Below are 10,382 nucleotides of genomic sequence, written 5' to 3'. Positions count from 1 at the left end.
AAGGAAACCCTATATACGAACGAATGGGAACGGAAAAGAAAAGCGAATCTGACGCGCGCCGCCTCCAACTGTATACACATAAACGGTGCCATTGGTGGAAACAATCCCGCAGGGGTGCGCCTTATAGCTTGACACCGAAATAGCCGAATTTCCTTCATCGCCGACCCGCTGTATTTTCCGTGCGCTTAGTTTTTTCCCGACCCGCGGCGGCCTCCCGTCTTCTTGTCTCGTATACTTGCGTTCTCGATTTGTACGGCGCTTCGGAGGTGCGCGCCGGCGCAGTCGCTCCTTCGTGGGGGCTACCCGAGCCGGGCCTTGTTGCGCGTGGCATCCGTCAAGACTATAGAGAGAGGGCCGTGTTTGAGTAGGGCACGAAAATAACGTGCGTCATACGCGCCGCATCACGCGGCCGACGCATTCGCCACTAGACTATAAAGGGGCTATATTGGCAGGGATGTTTATCGCACCTTGCCAGCAGCGAGGAATTCGGTTTCCCTCTTCTGTATGTATATACGCTTGTATAGAGTCTGCAGCTTTCGGTGCCGGTCGAGGCATTCGAGCCATGCGGACATCGTCTTTATAGTTATTTCTGCTGTTCGCGCCGTCCAGAAAGCTTGTTGATCTTACTGAATCCCTTGAGGCTCGCGAACTATGCGCGTTTTTCTGGACTCGGCGCGGTGCAGGAGCATGCAAGGTCCTAAAACAGTCAGTCTTCGGCTTGTCGATTAGCGGCCTATGCATTCCGCTTATATGTAGAGGCGGACACCTCCCATGTCGTGTATTTGACATGATAGGGGATATGCGAAATTTCGTAAGCAGGCTTTCACAATCAGCTAACTTGCCCTAACCATGATGGTTAACCCGAGGCGTGTTTTCAGAGCTTGAATGGTGCGAGGGAGTGAAGGCAGCAGGAATGGTGTCAGCAGCCCGCATCTTGTCTACGATTCTAACCCGAGGTCCGGCCGCCATCGTGGTTAGCTGCAGAGAAGCACACTTTCAGAATTTCGCACATCCCCTATTGTCTTGGCCTTCCGCTTGCTGCTCTGTTGCCTTGCCAGCCTTACCCGCCACCTCCGCAAACAAGCAAGCTCAGCGAAGTAAGAGCAAACAAACAAAATGTACTTTATTTTTCCATTGACCGACACGCCGCTGAACCTGTCGCTTTTTTTTACGCTATTCGATCTATAATCATGCACTCGCTTGTTCAGCCTCAACCTTCTCAGTTGGTTTAAATGGCAGGACTTTCACGAGTCACAGCGTTCGCTGTGTCGTCCGTCATTCTGCTCGCCACCGGCAAATACACGCAACCGTCTGTAATGCAGCCCAGCTTTCCCCCATGGGAGCCGATACCAGCATGCATGCTAAGGACATCAGCAGCAGAAACAACGCTGTGCCATTGGCATATAAATCTGATGTTCCGATTATCGGAACAGTATTCGCTGTCCCACCCAGACTGAGAGGAAAAAAAAATTAGATCCAATGAGTTGGAATCTATACGTACAGTGAAACTTAGTAGAGTGTATATGAGTGCATAAACAGTCGAAACACGATTTTTTTTCTGGTTCTTTTTTATTTTTCATCCTTCTCACGGCCGCCGCGGATGCGTGGAGGCGAGCACCATCTGGTGGTAGTAAACGAACCCAGTGGCAGTGATGTCGCGCGCGTCCTCCGCTGTGATTGGTTGACCTATTCGGCTAGAGAACAGCCACGCTGCACCCGTGGTCCCGAAAACCCGGCGAGGGTGCGCAAGAAAATCTTCGCTTTAAGAAAATACGATGTCGGGCTTGGCGTAAACACACAGCAAACTTATTGCGGCAGTTGCTTCCTGTTTCCAACGCTTCCACATCTCGGGATGCCTCGCGTGCAAGTACGTGCGCGTATATGGTATCGCGATGCGAGCTGTGCGCCCGCTGCGGCACCCTGCCCGAAATGGGACTGTGTATTTGCGTGTGCGCGGAGCTCCCGCACGGCCCTTGCGTTCGCAGGGCGAGCGCGGGAGGCCTGCAGTTATTCCTGGCGACTGCGACCGACGGGGAGCCTTCGACAGACTCCCCAGGTCGTCTGACATCTGCGCGTATATTCCGTGCGCCACCAGGAAATGGCGAAAGCACTCGAAGCGCTCAGTCGGCTGGTGCATTTCGAAGTGGCACAGCGTATCGCCGCTTGTTGGAGACCGCGCAGAGGCTCGCGGTAGGATAAGAAACTTTATACTGAGTGAACCCTGCGGCGGTAAAGGCGGGAGCTGAGGGGTTGTAACAGTAGGTGTTCCCGCCTTCGCTACGGCTCATATTTGTGCCTAAAGCGTGGACGCATTCATACTTTCGATATGGCCCAGAGGAGAACTGGACAGCAGCTGCAGGCAACAAGTACGTGCGATGGATAGAAAACGTTTGCTTCAACACCGAGCGCGGGCGCCCGTGCTTCACATCTTCCTCGGCTCGACGGTACTTGTCTGGTAAAGCACAATTTCGCACTGCTTTAGCTGAATGATTGCCTTAGCGATTTCTCTAAGAGAAAAGGCAAAACCTACGCGAAACGAAACGCTACATGTTCGCTTGCAATCTACTCTTCAATCTTCTTTTCGTCGTCCGCGTCTCGCCTGTTTGGCGACTGCTTCACACGCTGCCATTTTGCAACGCGAATCGGCGTGCGACGAGCGCCACGTTTTGTGAAACGAGGCCAACGAGGTATATACTAAGAATCGTTCACGTCTTCGGCGTGCGCGAAAATTGGCTGACGGATAAAAAGAAGTTGGTCGGCTTTTCCTTTCTCTGGGAAAAAAAAAAAAAAAGGAGCACATTCGCCCGAGCCATTATTACTGAAGTAATTTGCGCGCTGGCGAACGCGGCACCTGGACATTTTGCGCGACCCAGGGCGAAGTAACGGCCGCGCTAAGTGGGCAAGATAAACGCCGAGAGCGCTGATATAAGCTGGTTAGCACTTGTGCTGACGTGGCGGACCCTTTCAAGGATGTTACCAAGCTTGATTGAGCGGGGGAGGGGGATTGAGGAGCCGTAATGATGTAGTGTGCCTCGATGTCGGAGTCGTCGTACGAGGTGGTGAGAGCCCTTGAACCGTACAAGCGCCGCCTCAGCGCCATATTCGTTTGAAGCACTAATAAATCGCGTTTTCTGACTGATGTGTAATTGACGGCAGGCTATAACAAGAAAACCTGGAATTAGCGCGGCGCAAGCGCATTGGTTACTATGGAGAGTTTTGGCATTGACATGTCCTGAAACACCAAGACGTGCCCGAAAAACAGCAGCGCTAGTGGCGACATCTTGGGACTCTGCAATGAACCATACGGCTATTTATACATGATACATGTTGTTGCATACAGGTTAAATAACATGGCATACATGTTATTTATACTGCCCTTCGCCACTATAGATGCGCTTGTAGATGACCAGAATACAGTCATGAAGAGTTCTGCCCGCATTGGTGCAACACAGCGTCATAAGGCTTCTGTATGTTACAGGTAATTGTTACGCTGCGATAGTTGGACCCTAGGTGGTAGCCTGTCCGGCAGGGTTAATTTGGCATGTCACCTCCAATAGTAAAACTGTATCCAGACACACCAACGGGGCCCCAAGCGCTCACAAATCAGCGACTAAAACCTAGAGTTCTCTACCTCTGTGTCAACATTCATTCCGATTCGTCACACTATGCGCGCAATCAATGTTGTCTCTGTTGCGCCTCGTTCCTTCCTCTGACAGAAATGCAATTTCTTTGTTGTCACGCGGTTGAACACGTGTTGCGGAACGCGCGCAGGTGCTGGTGCGCGATCTGCTGTCGGACTACCTGTGCCGCTTCTCGTGCCTGGTGGGCAACCTGGTGAGCTGCGGCTCGGTGCTCAACTGGCTCGAGCTCGACAACCGCGGCCACCGGCTACTGGTGACGGACGAGTCGGCCATCAACACGCCCGCTGTGGCCGCCGCCTACGTCACGCGCAGCTACGCAGCCCAGGCGCCTGATGAGATCTCCTTCCAGGTGCGTAGTGGCCATGCAAGTTTGGAGTGTTTCACTCTGGGTGCTGGGCTGCGGATGTGAGATTGCTTATCGCGCTCTGTAAGAGCATGTGCGCTTTGCTTTTATTCACACATTTAAAACATATTATACGTTCTCGATTGCGTTTGACTCCCTGGTGCAGGTCTGCAGAACATGCACCGCCAGCTCTTTCAGATTGTGCGGAAGCCATACTGAGTAACTTTTCTCACGCTTTCCGTTTTTCGCACACAAGGTCTTATTTCTCCAAATGATGGAAAGCGAAGCAGTCCGCGCAGTTTGCGTGAAGTTGCACTGTAACGATCGCCAGCTCGCGATTGTTACGAGCCTGCTAATTTCAACATGTGCTCGAGCTAACTGACATGCGATTTGACACTTGCAGAAGGCACTGCCGGTTTCATCGAGCCATTCAGCGTCCTATGAACCCGCCTTGATCGTAGAACAGGTGGCAGAATTATGTGTCCGCCCTGAGCGAGAAACTTACCGTACTCGTGGCAGGAAATGCTTCACTATAAAAAACGAAGAAAAAGTGTCTGAAGAGAGAAAACGTGGCCCAGAATTTGACCATCTTACGGAAGGCGTTATATATATATATATATATGTGTGTGTGTGTGTGTGTGTGTGTGTGTGTGTGTGTGTGTGTGTGTGTGTGTGTGTGTGTGTGTGTGTGTGTGTGTGTGTGTGTGTGTGTGTGTGTGTGTGTGTGTGTGTGTGTGTGTGTGTGTGTGTGTTTTAGTGCCTTCCATTCCACCGTCGTTTTGAGCGCAAGTGCGACAGCAACGTACGTACATGCGGCTACCGCTCTAGCCCGTTGCAGCGAAGAAATTTAATGTATACGTTACAATAAATAAAACGTACCGGGAAACAAACACACTGGGTCGAGACCGCTGAGCGCAGGAGGTCACGTGTTGGGCAAACTTTTGGAGGCGCGGGAGAGAGAAAGAAAGTGGAAAAAGCGAAGAGGACAGGTTCACGGGGGGAGTTTACTGCGTGACCTGCATTTCATGCTGCGACGGCCAGTTACAGAAATGTTCATGAGTATACAATGGAGCCATCAAGGCTTTTATACAGCTTCTAGCTTGGGTGGTCAGCGAGTACCTGGGTGAATGAAGCGAATTGAATCCTTGTGGGCATTCCGTGCACACTCCACCCCCCCCCCCCCCCTTTTTTTTTAATTTCTTTGCGCCAGTAAATTTACCGCTAGTGCGTTTTAGAGGCTCGTAAATCTCTCACTCACTACCCGCTATTCGGTGTACATGTCCTCCGCGAACGTGGAATGCGCTGCAGCTGTTTGAATCGCTGGAGCTCATCGCGGCTGTGCAGGGGTGTGCTAGGGGACGCGGGAACAGCTCTCGCTGTGTCCCCTTGAGCTGTCTCGTATTTCCTTCACCGTCGGGTGGTTGGCGTATCGCGCGCATGTAGCGCGCGTAGTCGTCGCGCTTCCTTATCGGCATCTAGCGATGCGAGAGCACCACATGGCGACATCTGGGGTCGAGCAATCCGCATGGCCGCTCCGCTACTCAAGCCCTGCTCCGGGCTCGCTCGACGTGAGCAGCCCTGCTGCCAAAAGCTTTACGGCGTCGGAGCGGGGCCAGGACACCCCTTCGAGTGAATGTGCACGGCGTGCCGACCAGCTGGGACGACTTGCACCAGCGGCCGCCTCTGGCTGTACAGTAAACGAAGCGCTTCCGTCCTTCCGCGCGAAGTCGCCATCACCGCTTTCGCCTGATAAGACGCGATTAGAGCCAGCCTCTGTGCCCTGTCCTCTGGGCGTTTTAGGCTGCTCGGCGACGGGAGCGAGCGAAATATCGTGCCGCTGAAAGCCCTTCATGTTCACGTTTCTTTCCCGCCAGTGCTTAGTGGTGTCGCCTGTGCAAGCTCTCGAAATTAAGCAAGTGCGACAGTACCCTGTGGAAACACCAGCTATAGTTGGTGACACATTTTTAAAACAGGACATCGCTAAAGACGCATGCACGTAGAAAACGCTCACTAATAGACCGTGTTTCACGTATTTGTTGGCGCGTAATACGCCAGTTCCACGTGCTGCGCTGCGTTCGCCTCAAAATCAAATGAAAAGGGGAGAAAGATGTGACGGCTATCGCAGTTTGCGACGGCCCAACACGCTAATGGTGCTGCGTTGTTATTTGTCACGGGGAGTGGTCGGGAGACATGCCTACTCCAGAAAAGTGGTTGTCCTCGCCGTCCGTTGACATCGGTGTGAACGACCACCTCCCCGCACGAAGAAAGTCGCCCTCACTCGGGTATCTCAAATCGCATCACGCGTGAAACGCATGTATCCAGTAATTTGGCGACTTAGCATCGGCCTTTGCCCGGATATTTTGACCGTGTCACCATGACCGCCAAAGTTCGGATGGCTTTTAAATAGAGCCTCCTCCTCGGTCGGCCTGTGAGGCAGAAGCACATCTGGTGAGATGTACCAGCCGGTGACCCGTGTGCGTGATTCGCAGCCGGCCTCCATTTAGTCTTGACTCAACATCGCGGGGCCATGCGCGGCGCGCCATGTGGTGTCTGTTTGCTCTTGAGCGTTTGCTGCTGCCTCGCCTCGCGCACCACTTTTCCTTTCCAGCGCGCATTATGCAATTATCCGAGCGGGGGCAATTTTCTTTCAACAGGGCGTGGGCATAAGATCGCAACATCGGCGTTGGCCGGCGCCCCGTTTCCAAGTTCTGGGAGGAGGGCGAACGTGCTTGCTTGTCTTGGCCGCTTGCGGCTCTGTAAGGGGCGCTGTCGACGTCGCATGACGAGGTCGGCCCGTTTTTTTCCCCTTGCTTTCTGGTGGCGTCATTAGGCGAAGTATTAGGGCTGGGCGGTGGCTAACGCGCGGCCTGTTTATTTTATTTATTTTATTTCCTTCGGGAACTCGTCGCCTGCTAGTTCCTCGGCAGGTGTGATTTAAAACCGTCTGTTTTCTCCGTGTCATTCCTCGTGACGCGTAGCGTAGTAAGTGGACGGTCTGGCCAGGGTTAAAAGTCGTCGCCTCGCGGGAGCGCGCCGTGTCATTGGCAGAACGACCGCTCCTGGTGCGTGAACCACTTAAGATAGCGGCGCTTTGACTTGGCGTTGCTGGAAGCCGTGTGGTATACGTGTTTCTGAAGTGCACCCCTACGCACGTGAAATTCGCGACACTATGCTTTAGAGCTGTATGACGCTGACACGCACACACCACGAGGGATGGGAGCGAGAAAGTAACGCGCTTGCGCTTGTACAAGCAAATCGCGCGCGCTAGTGGTATGGTTACAGTGGTAGAGTATGGTTGCTATTAACTCGTTGAGTTCACGCGCCTGTGGCGGCGCATGAACTCAACGGCTATTGCCACTAGGGGGCCTTTGTTCGAATCTCGATACCGAACACATCATTTTCTTTGAAGAAACCGCAGACGAAGCCAAACAGATCACAGGCGCAAAGTGGTTGAGAGGCAAAGAATGCTTCGCATTAAAAATAAAATACATAAAACAGCGGGACACGGTTCGGCGAGTGTTTCGCTTAGAATTCCGCTTGGCGCACGTGCCATAAATTTCTTTATCTATGCACGTGCGTGATTCTACCGGACTGAGATAGCGTTGGAGAGATAGTGATCCGCTTCAGGAGCGATCATTCCGTCACCGACACAGCCAGTTTACCAGGGCCGCGATTTTGTAGCGATGCCTTATGACTTGTTCCATATATATATATATATACTAGTCTTATCAGCCACCGCTCACGGCCGGCTGGTCCCGTTGATAACGCGAGCGGACCGTCGCTCTGACCACTGACAAAGCGCGATAAGCGCGAGAAGGCATTATTACCGGAAAAGCATCGCTACAAAATACGGGCCCAGATGCGCTTTTTTTTTTTTTTTTTGACTGCGAGCAGACCGGCCTCACCTTATGCGCATCGCTTGACTTCTTTCGCACCGGTTGGTCGAGCACAGCTATTCATCACCTGTCGTGCGTCAACATGTCCCAGCGCGATGCTCAAGCAGGATTTCTCGTTCGCCTCCGTTTCCAAGTAAGGTCGCTGCCGGTGCCCGTAACTGCCTTTACAGTTTAGCGATCTGTAGTCTGCTTGGTGTAGCAGTCGCGGTTCTATGACTTCGCGGCCGATTCTGCGCCGCGGTGGTAGCACGAGATCCAATGAGCACACCACGGGCCCTTGAAGTCCATCGTCGTGCTTCGCGAGCAGGCATTGTCGTGGCGAAACGCTGGTGCACCTAATCGAGGAGAGCCATCATTAGGGACAGGCCTGTGATGGAGAGACGCATCGCAACCGAGGTTTCGTGGACGAACGTACGGAGGGGAGGGTGAAATGCCAAACTGCCCCAGTATCGGCCCGGTGCATGGTTCCACCGGTGGTCTTGACCCCCGTTCCGCTTTGGTCTCGTTAGCTCGAGGCCTTCATTGTTTACGGTCGCTCGCGGGCCATTAGTGGCAGTGTCTCGATCGGCCATGCGTCACTCTGCGACTGCGGCGCGCACAATGCACGCGCCGTTTCGAGCTGCGCGCCGAATTCCAGGCGGCTCACGGACCTTGCGGAGTAGCACGTGGGGCCTCCGAAGGCGGGTCGGCGTTAGGTACCGGCTCACAAAGGAACCGCCTGGTCTTCCAGCACTTATACCCGTCGAGGAAAAGCTACGAATGAAAAACTGGAGGGAATTCGTGGCTCGGCGTCGGAAGGCGGCGGCAGCGAATGATGCGGTCCATTGTGCGGCCCGCCGTGGGTTGTCAAGACAATGTGCCGCCGCGATCTCTGGCGGGGCGTGTAGCGCGCAAATGGTGGCGCGGTGGCCGCGCCTCGGGCGCTGCTGCCACCGCGTCGTCGTCCCCCGAGGCGACGACGGCCGCGGGGCATTGTCTTCTTGCGCGGGCGTCGTGCCATTGGTTCTGCCCGCTGTTGTCGCATACTCGGTGGCGATCTGGGTCAAGGCTCCTTCGGCGTTGCGCGTTCGGCGAATCCTCCTCGAATCCGCGCTCGCTGGCCCCGACAGAGAGCTCGGGGGTCGTTTTCTTTTCGACCCGCGCCCGACCTCGAGTGGTCCGGGCGTGTAACGCGATGCGCAAACAAGGGATTATTGTTAACCGGTGCGCGAGGGCGTGCTCCGTCCGCCCGCGGTCCTGGCGCGGTGCCTTTGAAGAATGGCACGCTTGGGAGCATGGATCTCGATCGGGCCGAACGCCAACCGGCGCTCTCCCGCTGCCGTGTTCGCTCGACGGCGTGGGTTTGTTGCCCTATGGCGGCGCTGGTTGGCCACGAGAGACGTGTCGAACTTGTCACCGACGGTGTCTTTCGAATCGGCTACGTTCACTCGTTCCCACGACTGACCAGAGTGGGCGCACGCGATTGTGTTAGTGCGATTGGTTTCGCTACCACTTCGGTCTGACAACTCATTCTACTGCACCTGTCGAAGAAGCCATTTTCGGCCGCATGATTCCTGTGTTGACTATGGGGGCTGCAAATACGCAAACGCTCGCAGTTACCTGCCATGGCGGCGCACTGGCAGTGGCGGAGTACGAGATTGCAGGTTCGATTACTAATTTCGACTGCTGCTTTTCTATGGAGGGGGAGTGCGAAGATCCCCGTTTACCTACCCATATTTAGTGGACCATTAAAGAAAGTACCCAAGGAAGTAAAAGTTAGTCCTGAGCCCTTCACCGGCCTCTGCCATAGCCGAAGTGTTGCTTTGCAATGTTAAACTACACACTCACTGCGCAAGTTTTCAAAAATAAAGGATGTGCACTGCGGTCAGGATACTGTCAGTGTCTACACTGATGTGCACTTTTATTCTATGGGTTGAGAAATATGTCGGTAAGCAGTGATTTTTTTGGTGTCTAGTGAACATGCTAAATGCTTTGTTACATATACCTTCTTTAGTCGGGCATGCCTTATTGCATACATCAGCATATGCATGATATGACATTTGCCACAAAAAGCACTTATTTTTTTCTTTCGCTAAGTACTGTAGGACGCAACAGGGACGAAACGAATACTGGATATGAAGCGGACACAAATTGACACAAGCGGACACGAAGTGACACAGGGGAGCGTGTCGCTTCGGGAGCGTGTCGCTTCGTGTCCGCTTGTAGCGTGTCACTTCGTGTCCGCTTGTGTCACTTTGTGTCCGCTTCATATCTAGTATTTGTTTCGTCCCTGTTGCGTCCTACAGTACTTAGCGAAAGAAAAAATGAGTGCACACCAACTAGCCCAATTCATAGCTCTTCACAAAAGGCATACGCAACAATGGCTAGCAACACTAGCAGTACAATATGCCATCCTTTGCATCTTTTCACGGCGAGCTGTCTTGCAGCAGCAGCGTTGGTGAAGCAGCTACTGAGTGCAGAGATACTGGTAGTTATGTAAGAATGGCTTGCCCCGATGCCAAA

At 53.5% G+C, this 10,382-nt stretch overlaps 1 protein-coding gene across 6 annotated transcripts in view; it reads left to right on the top strand.

Annotated features, from left to right (window-relative positions):
- The window catches only part of LOC119456126 (uncharacterized), a 241,705-nt gene that overhangs the window by 194,334 nt on the left and 36,989 nt on the right, over positions 1 to 10,382 (top strand). For 5 of the 6 annotated variants that reach the window (XM_037717734.2, XM_049669556.1, XM_037717735.2 and 2 more), the window contains one exon: positions 3,772 to 3,990. In XM_037717734.2, the coding sequence (XP_037573662.1) occupies positions 3,772 to 3,990 (219 nt within the window). Of the gene's footprint in view, positions 1 to 3,771; positions 3,991 to 7,872; positions 8,014 to 10,382 lie in introns of those variants that run through there. The other variant, XM_037717736.2, reaches the window with a different exon arrangement.

The sequence above is a fragment of the Dermacentor silvarum genome, chromosome 6 (genome assembly GCF_013339745.2).
Source record: "Dermacentor silvarum isolate Dsil-2018 chromosome 6, BIME_Dsil_1.4, whole genome shotgun sequence".
Taxonomy (NCBI): domain Eukaryota; kingdom Metazoa; phylum Arthropoda; class Arachnida; order Ixodida; family Ixodidae; genus Dermacentor; species Dermacentor silvarum.
This window is presented reverse-complemented; position numbering and strand designations above follow the sequence as displayed.